Source organism: Phacochoerus africanus, chromosome 2 (genome assembly GCF_016906955.1).
Source record: "Phacochoerus africanus isolate WHEZ1 chromosome 2, ROS_Pafr_v1, whole genome shotgun sequence".
NCBI lineage: Eukaryota > Metazoa > Chordata > Mammalia > Artiodactyla > Suidae > Phacochoerus > Phacochoerus africanus.
The window spans coordinates 7,654,217-7,676,494 of record NC_062545.1 but is presented as its reverse complement, the minus strand read 5'-3'; the positions used below and the strand labels follow the sequence as shown (position 1 = coordinate 7,676,494).

Genomic DNA, 22,278 nt, shown 5'->3' with positions numbered 1-22,278 from the left:
CAGAGCAAAACTTCGATTCCTATAACAGTGTATCTCATTGGATATAAAGGTGGTGCATCAGGTTAGAACCAGTGCTATAAGTAAATGTTCTCAAGTCTTGAAATGTAGTTGGTGGAATTTAATCTTTCCTAAAAGCATATTAAAGTTCTCTTTTATGTTAATGTTAGTATTTAAATTTGAATTTTTTTTTGTTTGTATGGCATCTTTATGGCACTTGAAGCATTGAGATGTGCGGCACTTTGCAAAGCAGGGAAAATTGGTATCCTCTTCTTGCTGATTGGGAGGGAGACTGCAGTCCAAGTAGTGGCTTGCTGCTACATAGTCAAGACAAGCTGGTCTTCCAGTTCCTCACTAGTAGACTTTACAGTGTCAGATTAGTTCCGTAAGTTGGATTATGATTAGTTTCAGCGAGGTACATGCTTTCTTACTGAAGTTGTGTGGGCTAGTGCGTGATGCTCTGTTAAGGGAGAACTTATGACACCAAGAGCCAGGGAAGTACTGGAATCTGGGATGCTAGACACCTAGCCAGCCAAAACTGAGTTCTCCAGCCAAAGCTGTCTGTCTGTCAGTGTAAAGCATCAAGAGTAGATTCTGACATTCTAAACGCGAGAACTATATTATTTCTGAATTCTTGACGTGGATAACAAACTTTTACATACAACGTAAAATAGTGTTTTAACCAATCTTCTTAAGCTTGCTAAAAGGTAGCCAGATTTCCCAGTTTTTATTTTTTTCTCTTGCTTTTTTCCATTCTCTACTTTAGCTAGCTAAGCTTAATCATTGTTGAGGATGGAGGGGTGGGAGAATGGTCCATCTTCATCATTACCAGCTTTTAAGAGGCACTGAGTTTGGGGTCCTAACTCCCTATTTTTAGATTAATAGTTGTTTTAATCTGACTCATAACTCTTCATCATCTGGAAAATGGGGACTAACTTTGAAAAGTTATGGTTATTAAATAAGTGACTCATAGCAGTAGGTATATATTCATTTTTTTCTCTTCAAGATTTAAGGTTCAACTCCAAATGATAATTCAGTTACTCTGTTTTTCTGATATGAGAGTAGACTGTTCTAAGAACCTGGAATATACATGCTCTTTATGAATCTACAATTGACTTTAAGTGGTTATTGTGCTTGTCAATTGTGCTTTTTTAAAATGGCCTTGAAAAGTAATAAATTGCATAGCGCATGTGCAGTGTCAAAGACAGAATTGAGGATCAGGTTCTATTTTGAATAAATAGTTTGAATGTTGGTGTTTTCAAATTTTAAGGCTGTTCTAATTTGCCTTTTGCCGCACTGTCCATTTCACTACTGTGGCACATCATGGAATCTCAAGCAAAGATTGACTTTTCATCAGCTAAAGATGAGGGAATTTTTTCTAAATGCTTATGCTTTGATTTCCTAAGTTACATATTCCATAAAGTGGAATGACATGTGATTGAGAGCCAACATATGAAATGCAAATATATATACGAAACTCGTATTTACCCCTGACTTAAAAACAAACATCTAAATGTGTAATGTTATGAAGAAAATCTAGATATCCTCTAAGCAATGTGTAATTGAAGTCTACCCAGCATCAAACTTTTCAAAAGAGAGTAAGCTATGGCTAAAAATGTAAATAACCTGCTGTTAAGAATTCTGAAAATTGGGGGGGGGTCACCAAGAATTCTGCAGTGGGGCTTAGAAACAAAAACAGGAACATGTTAAGATTGTTATCCTCAATTTGTGAATTCTCTCTTCAGATTCTTTATGAAGTATGATTGAGCATCCTTATTTTTTATGGTGGTTTTTTTCTTTATTCCCTAATGGGAAGAGGGAAACTAATAATAAAATGCTTACTTTGTGTCAGTCACTATGCCAAAAGGCTAATATTTATTTTCAAAAATAGCGCAATAATTTGGAGCTATGGTGGTGGTAATCCTTTTTAAAATGGGAAAACTGAGGCTCAGAGGTTCTCCTGCTTTTTTTTTGTTTTCACAGTTTGCCACCTTCTAGAAAAGCAGGGTTATTTGAACTTCTTTATGTGTTTCCCAGTCCTTTAAATACCCTTTAAAAACAGTTTAGCTGATTTACTGCTAATTAAAGTTGCAATTAGGTTTATTTTAATACTCTTAAGAATCTGTATAAGTATATATTAAGAAAAGAATGAACAAATAAACCTGGGGGGAGGTGTCAGGTTGTAGAAACATGTACTAGTTTTTAAATGAGTTTGTATTAAATATTATCTATGATACTCAAGAGGTTTTGTGGGTTTTGTTTTTTGTTTTTTGTGGATACTAGTCTCATTTCCCCTGTGCCACATGGGGTACTCCTCACTTTTACGATTTGAATAGTAACTGAAACAAATTCATTTTGTCATACTTTTCATTTACGGTGTTTGTTTTTTGGGGGTTTTTTTTGGTCTTTTTGCTATTTCTTTGGGCCGCTCCTGTGGCTTATGGAGGTTCCCCGGCTAGGCGTCGAATCGGAGCTGTAGCCACTGACCTACGCCGGAGCCACAGCAACGCAGGATCCGAGCTGCTTGTCTGCACAGCTCACAGCAACACCAGATCGTTAACCCACTGAGCAAGGGCAGGGACCGAACCTGAGACCTCATGGTTCCTAGTCGGATTAACCACTGTGCGCCACGACGGGAACTCCTACGGTGTATTTTAATGCCTACTGTATGTACTGTGGCAGCAGCAGTGACTGATTCTTTCATGGAGCTTATAACTGGGAAGAACAGCTAGGTATATAAAATGTCAGGTTGGAGTTCCTGTTGTGGCACAACGGTAACAAACCCAGCTAGTATCCATGAGGATGCAGATTCAACCCCTGGCCTGGCTCAGTGGGTTAAGGATCTGGTGTTGCCATGGCCTGTGGTGTAGGCCAGCAACTGCAGCTCCAATTCAACCCCTAGCCTGGGAACTTCCATGTCCTGTGGGTGTGGCCCTAAAAAGCAAAATAAAATAAAATGTCAGGTCATGGGAAGAGTTGAGAAAAAAATAAAAGGGATAGCAAGGAATTGGTATGCACAATTTTTGAGTCAATGGCAAAATTATTTCTTGTAGTTTGTTTTTAATCAAATACATTATCTTTCTCCTATATTTAGCTCTAGGCAAATGGGAAGTTCAAGGAAACTTCACACTTGATTGTGGATTCCAAAAGGTTGCAGCCTAGTGGAGTGAACGCACATTAAAACCATGGTAATATTGGAGTTCCTGCTATGGCACAGCTGGTTAAAGATCTGACATTGTCTCTGTAGCTGCTCAGGTTGCTGCTGTGGTGCAGGTTCCATCACTGGCCCAGGAACTTCCATATGCCATGCGCACGGCCAAAAAAAATACCCCCCCAAAAAAAAGCTAAAATGGAAGTAGGCCTCTGGAGATAAATATGGTGAGAGTTTGCTTCCTAAATGATTGGATTTGCTATTGGAACTGCTTGGGATAGTCACTAAGCAGCTGTCTCTAAGTTGCAGCAGAGAGTATAAGCTGGGTAATTGGGGGCCTAAAGTAGACAAAGACCAATTTAAAGAATACAGATTTTTACGGGTTCTTTGGTAGTCTAGTGGTTAAGCTTTCACTTCTGCGGCCCAGGTTCAGTCCCTAGTCTGGAAACTGAGATTCCCACATCAAGCTGTGCACACCGCAGCCAAAAAAAGAACGTTTTTTGTTTTTTTGTCTTTTTGCTGTTTAGCCGTTTCTAGGGCCGCTCCCGAGGCATATGGAGGTTCCCAGGCTAGGGGTCTAATCGGAGCTGTAGCCGCCGGCCTACGCCAGAGCCACAGCAATGCCAGATCCAAGCCACGTCTGTGACCTACACTACAGCTCATGGGAACACTGGATCCTTAACCCACTGAGCAAGACCAGGGATCAAACCCGCAACCTCATGGTTCCCAGTCGGATTCGTTAACCCCTGAGCCACAACGGGAACTCCAAAAAATTTTTAAAGTATAGTTGATTTACAGTGTTGTATCAATTTTTGCTGTACAGGAAAGTGACCCAGTCATATGTATATATATGCACACACTTCTCATATTATATTCTATCATGATCTGCTACAAGTGGTTGGATATAGGTCCCAGTGCTGTACAGCAGGACTTCATTGCTTATCCATTCTAAATGTGATAGTTTGCATCTGTTGACCCCAAACTCCCAGTCCATTCCACTCCCCCTCTCCCTTTTGGCAACCACAAGTCTGCTCTCCATGTATGTCAGCCGGTTCTGAAGAACACAGATTTCTAAATTGTAGAAATAGGAGTTCCCGTTGTGGCGCAGCAGAAGCAAATCTGACTAGTAACCATGAGGTTTCGGGTTTGATCCCTGGCCTCACTCAGTGGGTTGAGGATCTGGTGTTTCTGTGGTGTAGGTCCCAGACACGGCTCGGATCCTACATTGCTGTGGCTCTGGCGTAGGCTGACAGCTGTAGCTCCAATTTAACCCCTAGCCTAGAACCTTCATATGCCATGGGTGCGGCCCTAAAAAGAAAAAAATTGTAGAAATAGGGTCATGTCTTCATAGATACTGATTGGTCAGAGAGACTTGATCAACTCTATCAGTTCAGAAACAAGTGTTGTATGCTCGGGTTTTTGTTTGTTACATCCAGTGTTAAGATTATCAAAGAGGGAAGAATTAAGCCAGAAATTTCTATGATTTTTTTTTTTCCCTAAAATGTGCTGATGTCTTCCATTTGGTATACCTAATCTGAGTGAGGGTTTAATGACAATATGATGAGACTATTTGACTTAGAGGGTCAAGATTGTAACTATAGTCACCATGGTGTAACTTACATCTCCATGACTGACTGACTTTTCTTTTGTTGAATTTTTAATAGTTTGGAGTTTGTAACAAGCATAAGTAAATAAAATGAAATAGAAAGTTGAAGGTATTTGGGAATATTCGTGACTCTGCTCTTAGTTATGATACCCAGGAGTAACGTAGTTTATTATCTCTATTACATTCGAAAATTAGGAAGTAGCAGAAGTGCTCTCAGTAAACATAATGAAATTGATGGGAGTGTTTTATTTTTGTCAACAGGATTAGGTGAACTTTATACAATGTAATTCTGCAAAAGGAAAGGCTTAGCAACTGCAGCTGCTGGCCTACACCACAGCATCTGCAACCTACGCCACAGCTTGTGACAACGCCAGATCCTTAACCCTCAGAGAAAGGCCAGGGATCGAACCCACATCCTCTTGGATACTAGTCAGATTCCTAACCCACTGAGCCACAGTGGGAACTCCTGGTATTATCCTTCTGTATCCTTTTACCAAGATGCCTGGGATAGTGCCTGAGGTCAGTATCTGACTTCAACACTAAACCTATCACTTCTGCTGCAAAGATGTCTTTCATTGAGCAGTTGTAATAATGCATTGATAGGATTTCCCGTTGTGGCTCAGCAGAAACAAATCTGACTAGCATCCAGGAGGATGCAGGTTGGATCCCTGGCCTCGCTCAGCGGGTTAAGGATCTGGTGTTGCTGTGAGCTATGGTGTAGGTCACAGACGCATCTTGGATCCTACGTGGCTATGGCCTAGGCCAGCAGCTATAGCACCAATTTGACCCCTAGCCTGGAACCTTCATATGCTGCAGGTGGGGCCCTAAAAAGCAAAAAAAGAAAGAATACATTGAAAAATTGTATTTCTCTTGATCCTTATGGCAACCTTAAAAAGAATGATCAACTTTTTTATAAGAGGATTTTTTAAAAAAGGAAATAACCTAGTAACAGTAGTAACGTAAGGTCGCAACGAAGGAGAGACTGGGTGCAGAGTATATGGGAATCCTATCTATAACATCTTTGCAACCTATCTGTAATCTAATTCTTTTTTTTTTTTTTTTTTGCCATTTCTTGGGCTGCTCCTGCAGCATATGGAGGTTCCCAGGCTAGGGGTCTAATCGGAGCTGTAGCCACCGGCCTACACCAGGGCCACAGCAACATGGGATCCAAGCCACATCTGCGACCTACACCACAGCTCACGGCAACGCCGGATCGTTAACCCACTGAGCAAGTGCAGGGATCGAACCCGCAACCTCATGGTTCCTAGTCGGATTCGTTAACCACTGCGCCACGATGGGAACTCCCTGTCTGTAATTCTGAAGCTAGTCTAGTAGGAGTTCCCTTGTGGCTCAGTGGTTTAAGATCCTGGTGTTGTCACTGCTATTTTAATTTTTTAAAAAACCTAATGATTTGGTCATAACTGGGTTCAGTAATAAATTTGTCTGAAGAAGCCAGCAATTTTTTTTGTTTCTGTCTTTCCAGAGTTGACTCTTATTTCTCTACTCCTTTTTCTAGGATTCAAGATGACCAACGAGGAACCTCTTCCCAAAAAGGTTTGTTTTATCAGCAGTTTTTAAGCACTTTTTTTTTTTTTTTTGAGTAATGGAGTCGAAGGGACTATCCGCATTATTTGCTTATTTGCTTATTGCTTCCTCCCTTGCCTTGTATCGGCAGTAGCATTTTAGGTGTATAATGTGTTAGACACTGTATCTGATATGCAGTGTAATATTTTCAGCTACTTTATGATGCCTGCGTGATCTACTTGAAGCCCTTATATGAATATTTCCAGCTGTATAAGTACAGATGAGTTCTCTTGTGTGTGGTGTAGCAGGTTAAGGATCTAGGATTGTCATTGTAGCAGCTCAGGTTGCTGCTGTGGTGCAGGTTCAATCCCTGATCCAGGAACTCCCACATAATGGGCAAGGCCAAAACCCACTTTAAATAATGTCAGACAGGAGATTTCTTCACGAAGTCCTGTAAGTTACTTTTTTATTTTCTAATTTAAGTCCCTTTGGTTATAATGCAGAAACACTTGTATATTTGTCCCCAAAAAAAAAGCTGCAGCTAGTTGGTTCTTAGATTCTGTGTCCTCCTCCTAAGCTTTCTATTTTCTAGTCTAATTTTTCCTGTCTTAATTCACTTTAGTCACTGTGACACATACACAAAAGAAGGAACAGTTTCTAAGGAACTATTATAATTTGATTGGGAAAGCAAGGGTATGTGCTTACCCTTACCTAGTGAATATTTAAGTGAACAATTTAGATAGTAAATGTTCTAAAAAAATTCCTGGCTTAAGTTTTGAAGTCAAGTGCTTTAATATTTGAGAATTGCTGGGTGCTATCTGTTAGAGTCTAGAATTTTAATAGAGTCTGGTATAGTGATTTTTCTTCTTCTATTTTCTGATAGTATTATGTTACTATTTGAAACTTTTTTATAAAGGGAAAATGTTTTAATTTTTATCAGCTTACCAGAATATCATGCCCATTTTAAAAAACTTTATTTTGAACTAATTACTGATGTATATGAAGTTGCAAAGAAATGTCTCCTTCAGTGTAGACATCTTGCATAACAGTATCAAAACCAGGAGCTTGACTTTGGTACGATCCACAGAGCTTATTCAGGTGTCACCAGTTACACATGCATTCTGTGTGACGTGTGGCCCTTGTGCAGTTTTATCACTTGTAACTTAATGTAAACACCACCGTGACCCGAACTTTTACACAAGCCTCCCTTGTGCCACTGTTTTGTAGCCGCATCCATCTCCTACTCCATTCTTTAATCCCTGGCAACCACTAATCAGTTCTTCATTTCTATAATTATGTTGTTTTGACAAATGTCATATACCTGAAATTGTGCTGTTTTGAGTATGCTTTGAGGTGGTTTTTTTTTTTTTTTTCTTTTTCTTTTTTCCCCAACACAGCAAAATTCCCTTGAGCTTAAGCCAGGTTGTTACATTCTGTTTATTTTTGTTGCTGAATAATATTTCATGGTGTGGATGTATCATGGTTTACCATTCATGGATTGTAGTTTCCAGTTTTGAGCTCTTACAGATAAAGCTGCTCTGATCCATTTTGTGAACAAGTCTCTGTGTGAAAATAAGTATTTCTCTGGAGTATGTGCTTCAGATTGTGTGGCATGTCCATTTTTAGTTTTGTTTTTTCTTTTTTGGCTGCGCCTGTCCATGTGGAAGTTCCCAGGCCAGGGATCAAACTTGTGCGTAGCGGTGACCCCACCAGATCCTTAACCCATTGTGCCACACAAGAACTTCCATTTTTAGTTTTAAAAAGAACCACCAGAAGCTCTACCACTTTTCTTACCAGCAGTGTATGAAAAAGCTTAGTTTCTCTGCATCTTCACTCAACATTGAGGTTACCACTATTTTTTGTTTGGTTGGGTTTTGGTTTTTTTTTGTTTTTTTTTTGCCTCCTTGTGACATGTGGAAATTTCCGTGCCAGGATTTGAACCACATGCCACAGCTGCAACCCAAGCCACAGCAGTGGCAACACTCGATCCTTAACCCATGGCACCACCACCAGGGAATTCTACCGCTGTTTCTTATTTAGAGGAGTGTAATGATAGCTCATTGGGGTTTTTTTGTTTTTTGTTATGTTTTGTTTTGTTTTGCTTTTTAGGGCCATACCTGTGTCACATGGAGGTTCCCAGGCTATTGGTCAAATCAGAGCTACAGCTGCCAGTCACCTCCACAGCCACAGCACTGTGGGATCTGAGCCGCGTCTGCGACCTACACCACAGCTCACGGCAATGCCAGATCCTTAACCCACTGAGCGAGGCCAGGGATCGAACCCGCAACCTCATGGTTCCTAGTCAGATTCGTTTCCGTTGTGCCATGACTGGAACTCCCAGCTCATTGAGTTTTAATTTGCATTTCCTTAGTGATGCCTATATTAAAGATAACAAGTAGTCCACCTTTTAAAAACTTCTTTCCAAAAGATAAGATTTTTTTTTTTTTAATCATAAAACATACTGAACCATTTCAACAGAGTTCTTTTTGAGAGGGGCTTTGTACGTCTTCAGTAAAAAGGGGGTTTGTAGTCACAGAAACCAGCAGTTGAGGGATTAAGTTGTAGTCCTGTCTTCATAAAAATATGAATGATGTAAGTGCCAGTGGTATTTAATATTTAAAACTTTTAGAATGAGCATTTACTTCATTTCTTAACTTTTTAGGTTCGACTGAGTGAGACAGACTTCAAAGTTATGGCACGAGACGAATTGATTCTAAGGTAAATTGTTCTTTATCAAAAAGATAAAATCTTCCTATAGAACATTACATTGTGATTCTCTCCTATGATGATTCTCTACTATGATGTTTATACCATGTGTTGATTCTAATGTTAATATATCCTCAATCATTTAATATACTCTTCAGACCTTTTTCCTATGGCCTGTTTCTTCATTATGTAAACATTGAGGAAAGTAACATTTTATCTTTTTTGGGGAGGGGGGTGCTTTCCTAGGGCTGCTCCTGTGGCATATGGAGGTTCCCAGGCTAGGGGTCCAGTCAGAGCTGTAGCTGCCAGCCTACGCCAGAGCCACAGCAACCTGGGATCCAGGCTGCATCTGCGACCTACACTGCAGCTCACGACAGCACCGGATCCTTAACCCATTGAACAAGGCCAGGGATCGAACCCACAACCTCATGCTTCCTAGTTGGATTCGTTAGCCACTGGGCCACAATGGGAACTCCTAAACTAACATTTTAAAGAACTAAAGCACTACTTTGGATAACTTCTAGACTGACAGGTAGGTAACCTGAATTTTTTTTTGTGGAGGGAAAATATTCAGGACATAAACTTAAGCATTTGTATCTCATGTGTATAACCTGCTATAAGCAAAGACCCTGCTCTTACGAAGCTTTCAGTTTAATAAATGAATGGACTTGTTCTGATGTAATTTTTTTTTTCCTTTTCTGTTAACATGTGAAAACGTATCCTTAAGGATACACTTCTCTTTGTGGAATAAAGCTAAGTTGTTATTTCTCATGACTGTGATCATGGTCAACTCATTTAATTTTATATTCTTCATTTTCTTATCTGAGGTTTAAAGGAGTTAGATTAAATTACTTTTATTTTAAATTACTTTTAAAGATTATTTTCAGCTCTGAATCTGTGTGGTTGTCTTATAAATGTCTTATTAAAGCAGATTGTCAAGTACTCATTTTTTTTTATTTTAAATCAGAAAATGGGATCGCACATGTTTTGTGTTTTATAACTTAAATATATTCTTTTTTTTTTTTGTCTTTTGTCTTTTTTTGTTGTTGTTGTTGTTGTTGTTGTTGCTATTTCTTGGGCCGCTCCCGCGGCATATGGAGGTTCCCAGGCCAGGGGTTGAATTGGAGCTGTAGCCACCGGCCTACGCCAGAGCCACAGCAACACGGGATCTGAGCTGCGTCTGCAACCTACACCACAGCTCACGGCAACGCCGGATCGTTAACCCACTGAGCAAGGGCAGGGACCGAACCCGCAACCTCATGGTTCCTAGTCGGATTCATTAACCACTGCGCCACGACGGGAACTCCCTAAATATATTCTTTCTGCGTTTTATCACTATGGTAAATTTTTTACGAGATCACTTTTTTTGTTGTTGTTTTTTTTTAGGGCCCCACCCTCAGCATATGGAGGTTCCCAGGCTAGGGGTCTAATCAGAGCTGTAGCTGCTGCCCTATACCACAGCCACAGCAACACCAGATCTGAGCTACGTCTGCAACCTTCACCACAGCTCATGGCAACATCAGATTAACCTACTGAGCAGGGCCAGGGATTGAACCCGCAGCTTCATGGTTCCTAGTTGGATTCATTTCCGTTGGGCCACAACGGGAACTCCTGGGATCACTTTTAGATTGAAATAAAATTAATGTTTTTTCATTGGCAGCCTTTGCAAGGTCATTTAACCTCCTCCTCTAGAAATTTTAAGGAATTTTTGCTTGAAAAACTGAGTGGATTTAGCAGACTGGAAATAGAGGAGAGAAAAGTGGTTTGTGAGATAAGGAAACACAAATGACGTGCTCCATTGTTTCCTGGAGTCTGCCCCCCCCCCCCCAACTTAGCTCCTCTATTGCAGACACGCTTTTTTATCTTCCTTTGCCATAATTTCACTCATAGGATCATTTGTTTTGTTTTTCGGTCTTTTTTCCTAGGGCTGCACTCTGGCATATGGAGGTTCCCAGGCTAGGGGTCTAATTGGGGCTGTAGCTGCCGGCCTATGCCAGAGCCACAACCACGCCAGATCTGAGCCGCATTTGTGACCTGCACCACAGCTCATGGCAATGCCAGATCCTTGACCTGCTGAGCGAAGCCAGGGATCGAACCCGAAACCTCATGGTTCTTAGTTGGATTCGTTAACCACTGAGCCACGACAGGAACTCCAGGATCGTTTTTCTACTGATGATGTCTTAATTTTCCCACACATAAAATGTAAATACTTAGTATTTTAAAATACTCTTTCCCCTTTCCTGCCGAGGTAGATGCTTCTCATATACTATCAATTTTGTGTTGAAATTTTCTTTATATATCTGATACGGTGCTCTCTTTTATCGTTTTATTCTTAAATAATTCTTCTGGCTAGTATGTGCAGTCTCTTTTCTTGATTTAACTGTAGGGGATGAAAGCAGTGCTGTGATCTCAATTTAAAAATCAAATAGCAGTTTTTTAAGTTACCTGTAAGGTTTTAAAATTATATACAATTTTTTTGTTTGTTTGTTCTTTTTAGGGCTGCACCTGCGGCATATGGAAGCTCCAAGGCTAGGGGTCAAATCATAGCTGTAGCTGTCGGCCTACAGCACAGCCACAGCAACACCAGGTCCTTTACCCACTGAGTGAGACCAGGGATCAAACCCGTATCCTCATGGATTCTAGTTGGATTCAGTATGCACTGAGCCACAGTGGGAACTGCAATTTGTGTTCTTGCCATTTTGACTTCTTTCTTTAGGTACTTTTCATTTGACTGCAGTTTTTTCCTTATTAATTCTCTTGGTGATTTTAAATTAACTGTTACCTATTTAATTGCTGCCCCCCGCCCTCGGTCTCCTTGATAAGGATGGTTTAGTTGAATTTTTGTATTTCTCTAGTCCAGTAAAATAAGTAATTCTTACCTAACCTCCTCAGAACACCTTAATTCATCTGGAAACATTGAATGAACTCCTGTTTGTGTCCTAGGTTGTAGAGGCCATAAAAATAAGAATGCCCTTGGCCTAGTTTTTATATAGAAGGATTAGCTTGATATTACAGGATATTTTTGCTATATGTATTAATATGTCTCATAGCAAACTTGTCAGGGGTTTTAAGATTGTAGAACTATTTCCTAAAGTCAAAGTAAATTTTGATTAGCTGTAACTGAAGAGCAGCTTGAAAATGTAGCTCTTCAGTAAGCAAGGTAGCAGACAGGTTACTCTCCAGAAGCAGTTGCTTAAACATAAGACTGGAGAAAGTTTGTCATCTGCAGTAATTGTCAAGAGCAGATAATATGGTCTATATTTTGAGGGTAGAGGAATATAATAAAAAAAATCATTTTCCACTCTTAGAGTATATGGCATTTATGCAAGTTGTTTCTGCCAATTAGATATGTTTGGGGTTTATTTTCCCTTGAATTTTTTTTTCTTTTCTTTTCAACTATAGTTCATTATAGGATATTGAATATAGTTCCCTGTGCTATAGAATAGGTCCTTGTTTAGACTTTTAAAAAATGTGTGTTCTCTTTTTCTTTGAGAGAGTCACGTGGTGTTTTCACAAAAGAGGCAAAATAACCTTCATTCCCTTAGAATTAGGCACATTTTGTTTGAGGCAGACAGCACATCTGAAAGAAGGTCTTTCATTCATCTTCTGTAATCCAGGCATCATGCTAAACATCAGTGAGACAAAGTCCCATATGGTGTCTGATCTGACCCAGGGGAGCACCTCTTGGTGTATACTCTCCACAGAAAGCACTCTTCTGTTTCCGTTTTCCTAACTCCTGTAAGTTGAGAAGGAATAGTTTTGAAGTGACTGATTTATTATGGGTTAAACTGGATTCATAATTATCTCAAAATGGAAGGGACCCTAAAATTTCAACATGGTAACTAACATGGATTTATTTTTGTACTAGGTGGAAACAATACGAAGCATACGTGCAAGCTTTGGAGGGCAAGTACACAGATCTTAACTGTAAGTTTGAGTTGAGCTTCCTAAAGACATGTGACAGTTTTCTTTTAGATAGTTGTTATAAGCACAGGATAACTGGTTTTACTGAGCAAAGTTTTACTGATGCTTCTTCAAGCATTTACTAAGGGACTATGTCCATACACTTTGTTGGAGGTGGACAAATAGGAAGGTCAGTGAGACATGATCTCTTCTTGAGTCACTGGAGAAGACTGACAGGCAATAATCTCACAACAGTGGGACTCTTAACTGAACCCCAGGGTTCTGAGAGAGCACAGATAGAGAAATGCACAACCACTTGAAACGTCCCTTGATCCGTCCCTTCCGTAGAGGAATTTGAAGTGAAGCGTGAATTACTGCTCTGAAAGGGAGGAGTGTAGAAGCAACCAGTATTAAATTCATGATGGCTCGATTTGTAACAATATGATATCGCTGTGTATTTATGGATTTTTCAAAACCTAAAAATAATACAAGAATTTATCTTGAGACCATTTGAGGTTTTTTGTCACTTTTCACTGAGTTGGAGTAACATACTCTGTGAATATAAAAACCAATACGGTTTTCCAAGTTGAGAAAGCTTAAAGTCCTAAAATTTCCATTGTTATGTAAGTATGTTGTAATCCATCTAAGTCGTGAATGTGATAAAAGCTTAGAAGAAGAATGTCCATGCAGTCAGTGGACATCTTTACATTGAGTGAGTTGAAAGCAGTATTAATCAGAACTTTGTGAATATTGTACAGGATTTAAAAATGCAAGTCGTGAAGTTTCCTGTGTTTGTTGGGAACAGATTAGACTGTACCAGCGTAATTCCGTCTATAGCATTAGGTGGTTGTGGACCACCGTAAACACTACCAAAGGAGCACTCCTGAGCAGGAACAAGTTTTCTTGTTATAAAAGTAATTTGGGGAGTTCCTGTTGTGAAACGGCAGAAGTGAATTGGACTAGTAACCATGAGGATGTGGGTTGAATCCCTGGCTCTTCTCAGTGGATTAAGGGTCTGGCATTTCTGTGGGCTGTGGTTTAGGTGGCTGTGGCTGTGGCTGTTTCCGGCAGCTGCAGCTTCCGATTCAGCCCCTCACCTAGAAACTTCATATGCATAGGTGTGGCCCTTTTTAAATAAAAGTAATTCAGATAGAAACCAAAGACTTTGATCTTTTACAGTGGTTTTCATTATCCTTGACAAAGGCAATAAGAATTTTCATTTGATTAGTTCAGTTTGATCTTGAAACTGTATTTCATAATGTTTTGGGGTTTTTTTTTTTTTTCTTTTTAATCATTAGCTAATGATGTAACTGGCTTAAGGGAGTCTGAAGAAAAACTAAAGCAGCAACAGCAAGAATCTGCACGCAGGGAAAACATCCTTGTAATGCGCCTAGCAACCAAGGAGCAAGAGATGCAAGAGTGTACTGTGAGTATTTCAGAGGCTTAAAGTCTTCAGAGTAACTGGGTTTGGGTTGCATTGCTACAGGTATTAACTAATAAGTACTAAACTGCTTTGGGCTTAAATATGCCAAATGTAAAATTTTGATAGATAACCCCTTCATTATTGATTTTAAAATAATTTTTTGTGGCCAAGGATATGAAAGTTTCAGGTTATTCTCTGCAATCTCCATGATTTATGAGAATTAGTATAATGGTTCAGATATCTTTAAGTAACCTGATATCTAAGAGTATAAGGAACATTTACTCTTTACTAAGATAGCCATCTGATGAGTTTATCCTCTGCTAACTTTACCCCTTTTTGCATAAACTACTTTTCTCTTTTTTTCCCCCGCCTTTGTAGGGCCACACCTGTGGCATATGGAAGTTCCCAGGCCAGGGGTCCAGTCAGAGCTGCAGCTGCCAGCCTACACCACAGCCACAGCAACACAGAATCCGAGCCATGTCTGCAACCTCTACCACAGCTCACGGCAACACTAGATCCATAACCCAGTGAGCACGGCCAGGGATCAAACCTGTGTCCTCATGAATACTAGTCAGGTTCCTTAATGCTGAAAAAAACAACTTGGACTCCAAGACTTTTTCTTAGCGTCGGCGACTTCCACCATGTCTCCTTTTTAATTTTTACATCTTTCATTTGTACTTTATTTGCCATGCCTGTGTAGATCTGAAATCTAGCAACATACTTGATCACTTAGCTCTGATTGTAAATTTAGATTGTTTTATGCTGTCTTTGACAGTCTTAGCTCTTTTTTTACTGTTTGTATATGTAAGTTACATAAAATAGAGACAGTTCTATCCTCATTGTTTATAATCTTAAAAGCTGAAATTTTCTCGAATCTTCAGGGCAGGCAGTTCTATTTCTGTCTCTTCTTTCATCAATAAATGTTCTTTAGGGGTCAGTCATAATTCTTAAACTTCCTGTGCAGAGATTGTCCATATTTCCACCAGAGTCTTTAGTCCCTCCTCCTTCACTTTTTCAAAACGACTTATCTGTTACTTTGCTAAAGAAGAGTAGCCTTAGTTATTTTCTCTACCCCCTCAGCATTCCTTTTGTTTCTACCAGCTTAGATTTCAGCTTCACTGACACAGATTTTTCTTCTGTGGCATCACTAATGAGTATATTAAGAAATTTCTCTTTTATTTATTTATTTATTTATTATTATTATTTTTCCACTGTACAGCAAGGGGATCAAGTTATCCTTACATGTATACATTACAATTACATTTTTTCCCCCAGCCTTTGTTCTGTTGCAACATGAGTATCTAGACAAAGTTCTCAATGCTATTCAGCAGGATCTCCTTGTAACTCTATTCTAAGTTGTGTCTGATAAGCCCAAGCTCCCGATCCCTCCCACTCCCTCCCCCTCCCATCAGGCAGCCACAAGTCTCTTCTCCAAGTCCATGATTTTCTTTTCTGAGATGTTCATTTGTGCTGGATATTAGATTCCAGTTATAAGTGATATCATATGGTATTTGTCTTTGTCTTTCTGGCTCATTTCACTCGGTATGAGATTCTCTAGTTTCATCCATGTTGCTGCAAATGGCATTATGGTCATTCTTTTTTATGGCTGAGTAGTATTCCATTGTGTATATATACCACCTCTTCCGAATCCAGTCATCTGTCAATGGACATTTGGGTTGTTTCCATGTCCTGGCTATTGTGAATAGTGCTGCAAAGAAATTTCTCTTTCTAAGTACTCTTACACCTTCACTTAGCCTAACTTCAGCTATTGACCATTCCTACTTTTGGCTTTTTTTTTAACCTGGGTACTTGGTTCCAAAAAGTCTCACCAAGATTTTGAATATAAGGGTGTGGTTGTTTTTCCCTGTCTATGACACCCACACCACCCCTTCCCTCCAGTTTTTTTTCTTTCAGGATTTTTACATCTGGTGGCATGAGTACTACTTACTTCTCAAGTGCTTGGTCTCAAAACCATTTAATTCTTATTGCGATACTTAGGATCCTAGATTCTACCATTTATTCGTTTAATAGTTTTAGGTTTTCCTGTTGACCTGGCACTATGCTAGATGCCTACACATCAAAGGATGACTTTTACCTTCAGAGTGCTAGCACCTGGGACAGAGTGTGAATGGATGGTGCTGATGGTACTGTCTCAACCCCAGTGGGTCTTGATTTCTTTCTGTCTTTGGAGTCCTGCTCTTGCCATCCTAGCCCAGGTTCTTCTTAGCACCTGCTGTGGATTCACCTCAGTAACTGGACAGCTGCCCCATATGCGCAGGCAGTTGTGATCATATTAGGCCTCATCAAAGCCTTTGGTGATGTCCCATCACCCCTTCTTAGCCTAGATTTTACGGTTTTTTTTTTCCAACTAGAACCTAACTTTCTTCAGCCACATTTTTTTAACAGCTCTCCTCTGCACAGGCCACTGTTCTTTCCAGTGGGATACAGAGTGAGGTTTTGTAGGAAGGGCAGCAGGTGCAAAAATACAAGGAAATGGCAAGTTTATGTGTAGCACACGAGGGCAGTTCGCTTTGCCAACCTGTACACATAGATGTGACGACGACGACGTCAGTGGCAGAGAGACAGTGTTTTCTTCAGTGATGGCAGTCATGGTGTATGTTACCTGGCATGATTTGTTCCTGTTAAATTACATTAACAGTTGGCTTTATATTGAATAAAATAGTTGTAGTTTTTGGCTTAAAATGAGTTGTTTTAAAAAATCTCCTTAAGGAGTTCCTGTCGTGGCTCAGTGGTTAATGAATCCGACTAGGAACCATGAGGTTGCGGGTTCAATCCCTGCCCTTGCTCAGTGGGTTAAGGATCCTGCGTTGCTGTGGCTCTGGCATAGGAACCTCCATATGCCACGAGAGCGGCCCAAGAAATGGCAAAAAGACAAAGAAAAAAAATCTCCTTAAGTTAGAAGAAAAAAAAATTAGTTCCCATTTGCTCAGTGAAATAGTAGTTGAATATATTCCTAATCCACTTAGTGTATTTGTATCTTTTACTTAATTTATAGTAAAAATAAAATAATTAAAAATAATAATAAGTTTGAAAATAAATTATAGCTGCCTAGGAAATGTTAAATTTTTTTTTTTTTTTTGGTCTTTTTGCCATTTTCTTGGGCCGCTCTCGCGGCATATGGAGGGTCCCAGGCTAGGGGTCGAATCGGAGCTGTAGCCACCGGCCTACGCCAGAGCCACAGCAACGCGGGATCCGAGCCGCGTCTGCGACCTACACCACAGCTCATGGCAACGCCGGATCGTTAACCCACTGAGCAAGGGCAGGGACCGAACCCGCAACCTCATGGTTCCTAGTCAGGTTCGTTAACCACTGCGCCACGACGGGAACTCCGGAAATGTTAATTTTAAGTCCTGTTTGAGGTTTAGTGTGGAGCAGGATCTTGAACAAGATTTACCCTGGGTGTGAAGGAACTGATGCATTTAATACTAATAACCTGTTTCATATTTTAGAAATGTATTTTTTAGTGTGCTAGAAAGTAGTGCAGTCGAAGTTGAAATTGAAGGTTTCATATGTAAGTAGAAGGATTTGATATGATGGGAAAAGCCCTAGGTTGGGGGTCAGGAGGCTTAAGAACTAGGATTCTAGTTTCAATACTAGCACTGAACTAACTATATTCTTGGACAATTGGCTATTTAATCTCTCAAAAATAAGCAGTTTGGATCAGGTCAGTCACCTTACAGCTCTACAAAGCTGTGATTTAAATCTACTCAGAAGGAAAAAAATAATTATATACCTAATTTTGAGTTAAGATGTTGTTTATAAAGCTGTAATGCCAAGTCGTAAATATGTAAGTAATACTTATTTTTAAAATTTAGAAATGCAAATATGTCTTCATACATATCTTGTACCTGGTATGTTTTTAGGGGGTTCGAACATAGAATAATTTCCCATAAGCATAGATTTGAATGAGTAAATGACTATATTCTAATATCTTATTGTCTTCTGAGCACCGCACCCGCGGCATATGGAAGTTCCCAGGCTAGGGGTCAAGTTGAAACTACAGCTGCTGGCCTACACCACAGCCACAGCAACGCCACACATGAGCCTCATCTGTAACCTATACTACAGCTCACTGCAACACTGGATCCTTAACCCACTGAGCAAGGCCAGGGATTGAACCCACATCCTCATGGATCCTAGTTGGCTTTGTTAGTGCTGAGCCACAATAGGAACTCCATAATTAATATTTTAAACTTGGCCTTTTTTTCAGTGGGCATCACCATTTTTAGTAACTGTAACACTAAATTTTTTTATGTGGTTTTTTTTTTGGGGAGGTGGTACTCTTTTGGTTGTAAATATGTAATCTCTTTATTAAAGTTTCCAGCAGTTCCTGTCGTGGCTTAGTGGTTGACGAATCCGACTAGGAACCATGAGGTTACGGGTTCGATCCCTGGCCTTGCTCAGTGGGCTAAGGATCTGGCGTTGCCATGAGCTGTGGTGTAGGTCGCAGACAAGACTCGGATCCCTCATTGCTGTGGCTGTGGTGTAGGCCGGCAGCTACAGCTCCGATTGGACCCCGAGCCTAGGAACCTCTATATGCTGCTGGTGCAGCCCTAAAAAAGACAAAAGACAAAAAAAAGATTTCAATATGGAATGTAGTCAAAGAGCCTTTATTCCTACATGGATAGAGGGAGGGGCTTAATAAACAAGTTGGCAAGTCCAATGAATGAAGGGGATTTTATCCCATCTTCTTAGTCTGTTCTCTTTGTTTGGTGGTAACTAGGTTTTTTCCTTTGCACAGACTCAAATCCAGTACCTCAAGCAAGTCCAGCAGCCTAGTGTTGCCCAACTGAGATCAACAATGGTCGACCCAGCGATCAACTTGTTTTTCCTAAAAATGAAAGGTGAACTGGAACAGACTAAAGACAAACTGGAACAAGCCCAAAATGAACTGAGTGCCTGGAAGTTTACGCCTGATAGGTAAACAAATCATACTCCCCAGTCAAGACTTCCCTGACAGTCCCACTGCGAGAAAGCTGTGGTGGGACAGCCACGTACTCGTTTCCACACCAAGACTCAGACTTTTTGAGCCAAAAAAGCCACATTCTTATACTATCCAGCTTGTTATGGTTAATGTAAAACTTACCAGATGAACCTTGTGTTTCAGCTTTTTTCTCTTCCCCTTCCCCTTGCTTCAGAGGCCTGATGGCGTCGGACTATTCCGAAGAAGTGGCCACCTCCGAAAAATTCCCCTTCTAGAACATTAGACACTTGAGAAATGTTTGTTTGAAGAAAATAGAGGGAGAAACAGAAGTCTTAAGTCTGTGGCACACACTGTGTCTTCAGACAGTTTGGAGGAATGAAAACCTAGAGATTTAAAATCATGAATTGAACATGTAAAATTCCAGTAAAATGTAAAGATGGAATATGCATCGCTCTTAACCTTGAGCATAGTGACTTAGAGACACTGTGTATCAGTATTGCCAATAAGACTGTGGACTTCACCATTGTTGTTGAACTTCTGGGTCAAAACCTAAATGAGGTGAATTTTGCCTTTAAAGGGTTTATTTGCTAAGAACCAACAATAGTCATGAGAGAGTCAAATAATAGATGTCAGTACAAGCAGATCATATATTTAACCATTTAGTTTGGGGCTCTGTCTCACTTGACGGGGCCTTAAGTCAATGTGGTTTTACTCAATGGTTTGTTCTTGGAATGGTTGCTAATACTGTAGATGATCTTACTGAGGACTGTACAAACATAAAGGTGTGGTACCAAACTTCAGGTTCAAACTGTTTGAAGCATTATAAACACTCATTTCACAACTAGACTGTATAAGGATATTGGCTGTGATGAGACTCACTGCGTTACTTTTTTCAGTAGCGAAATTTATTAAACCCCCATTCCATTCAACAGGCACATGTTGAAAGAGCATTGTCGTTGGTGTTAATGGGGGAATGTGTTCCTTCATTGTATCTGGGCCTTTTGTATTACACTCTTGATATTAAATTAAATGTGCCTTGAAGTAGTTGGTTTTTTTTTTTTTTTTTTTAAGTTCAAGGATTACTATGATGATTTTGTTGTACTTTTAACATTTTGATTTTGGGGGGCTGTGGAGAGCAGACTGATTTTGAAAAAAATTGTTGCTGTGCTCTTCAAAGTGAAGGAAAAGGCTCTGTGTCTCAGTTTTTTTAAACACCTACTTTTTCCAGCTGGTATCAAAAGACAAGGAGACCTGACGCTTGTTACTTTCTGACACCTTGTCCCAGGATATTGCATTAGAAATTAATGCGGGACAGCTCCCCAGGGTGCCTGCCAGAAGACTGGGGACAGAATGTATTGGAACTGTGGGCTGGCCTCAGTGAGACGTTTTGTGAATTGGCGGGGCAAAGGTGTAGTGATCATTTCTGGCAAATTCATTTGATCATTTAGATAAATGAGGCATTATTTTCTTCATGCTTCCATCCAATCCTGGAGGTGAATTTTTTTCGTCAAATCATTCTGTAAGTCACCAGTTCGAATTTTCACTTGGTAATAATGGAGTCTCAGATGAGTGGAAGATAAATGTTCCAGATTGTCCCACCGTTTAAGTGCGGTTTTAACCAGGGTGACTTAAGTTCTCTTAATCATTCAAATCAATTGTAAGTATCCTGTATGTCTGTGCTTTAGGGAACTGATGGTGGGGCAGAGGGTGGGTTGAAGAAGTGGTTTGTGTGACTTCACAGCAAGAAATCTGCTTCTAAAATTCTCACTGATTGTGGGGGTTGGAGGGTAAGTAACCACACCTGTTGGAAATTAGCTGATTGTGCTTGAATTAAGGCTTTTGTAAATATTTTATGCTATTTAAGATCACAGTAGAAATGGCTTACCTATTTTTAGTAGGTCAAGAAATAATTCATCAAATGTATTCACAAGTACTCAGACTTAGCCATCTCTCTTTGCCACTTAGGTAACACTTTGAGGTGGGTTTTTTCTTTCTTATTTTCCACTTTGAAGCCACTTTGAGGTGGGTTTTCCTTCTTACTGTGTTATTAATGAGATAACACATGGTCGTGTATAAAATTGAAACAGCCTGAAGAAAGAAGGAGGTGAACAGTGAGGGTCACTCCCGATGTGACCTGGCCCTTCCGCATTCTATCCCTCAGGAGTAGGAACCACTTCTTAATTTTTTGTGTGTCATCCAGATGAGTTTTATGCATGTACGTTAGTTATGTATATGTGTTGGTTTTAAACAAACGTGAATGTGCATTCATGTCACAGATTTTCAGTGTGACTTTCCCTCATCCCTCACTTTATTCTTGGACATTTTTCCATTTTTTAGTACATTAGGTTACTTACCATTTTTAATGTTTATTAAATATTTCTATTGTATTAATGGATCATAATTTAATCACCTGTAAATGGATTTTTTTTTTTCTTTAAGAAGCTGTAAGCCAGAGTTTATGGGGTACTATATAAATACATCATTATATTGCTCTATCAGTATGCTGGAATAATTCAAATAGAACGGATTTTTTATATGTGTGTGTGTGTGTGTGTGTGTGTACTTTTTTTTTTTTTTTTAAGGGCCGCTCCCACAGCATCCATGGAGATTTCCCAGGCTAGAGGTCGAATCAGAGCTACAGCTACTGGCCTACACCACAGCCACAGCAATGTCAGATCCAAGCCACATCTGCGACCTACATACACCACAGCTCACGGCAACGCCGGATCCTTAGCCCACTGAGCGAGGGCAGGGATTGAACCTGCAACGTCATGGTTCCTAGTTGGATTTGTTTCCACTGTGCCACGACGGGAACTCCTTTTCTGTTTTAATTTAAGAAAGATTCTCTGAACTTGTCCACTTCAGTTGAAATATTTCATACATGTGACAATGCATATATTTTAGGGTAGTTAGAGTAAGGGTGTATTGCAGTATTTTGACAAATGTTCCATTTGCCTTTAAACATTTAGCTATTTGGGTGTGCACCTCCCAAATACCCTAGCTCCCTTCCCCTTGGTAACAAA

The 22,278-nt window shown here is 39.9% G+C and overlaps 1 protein-coding gene across 4 annotated transcripts in view; it reads left to right on the top strand.

The window, feature by feature from the left end:
* The window catches only part of WTAP (WT1 associated protein), a 29,746-nt gene that overhangs the window by 2,481 nt on the left and 4,987 nt on the right, over positions 1-22,278 (top strand). For 2 of the 4 annotated variants that reach the window (XM_047769811.1, XM_047769812.1), the window contains exons 2-6: positions 6,271-6,308; positions 8,941-8,996; positions 12,853-12,911; positions 14,186-14,313; positions 19,073-19,251. In XM_047769811.1, coding sequence (XP_047625767.1) covers positions 6,279-6,308; positions 8,941-8,996; positions 12,853-12,911; positions 14,186-14,313; positions 19,073-19,251 — 452 coding nt within the window. In that variant the 5' untranslated portion in view covers positions 6,271-6,278. Of the gene's footprint in view, positions 1-6,270; positions 6,309-8,940; positions 8,997-12,852; positions 12,912-14,185; positions 14,314-19,072; positions 20,300-22,278 lie in introns of those variants that run through there. The other 2 variants (XM_047769813.1, XM_047769814.1) reach the window with 2 other exon arrangements.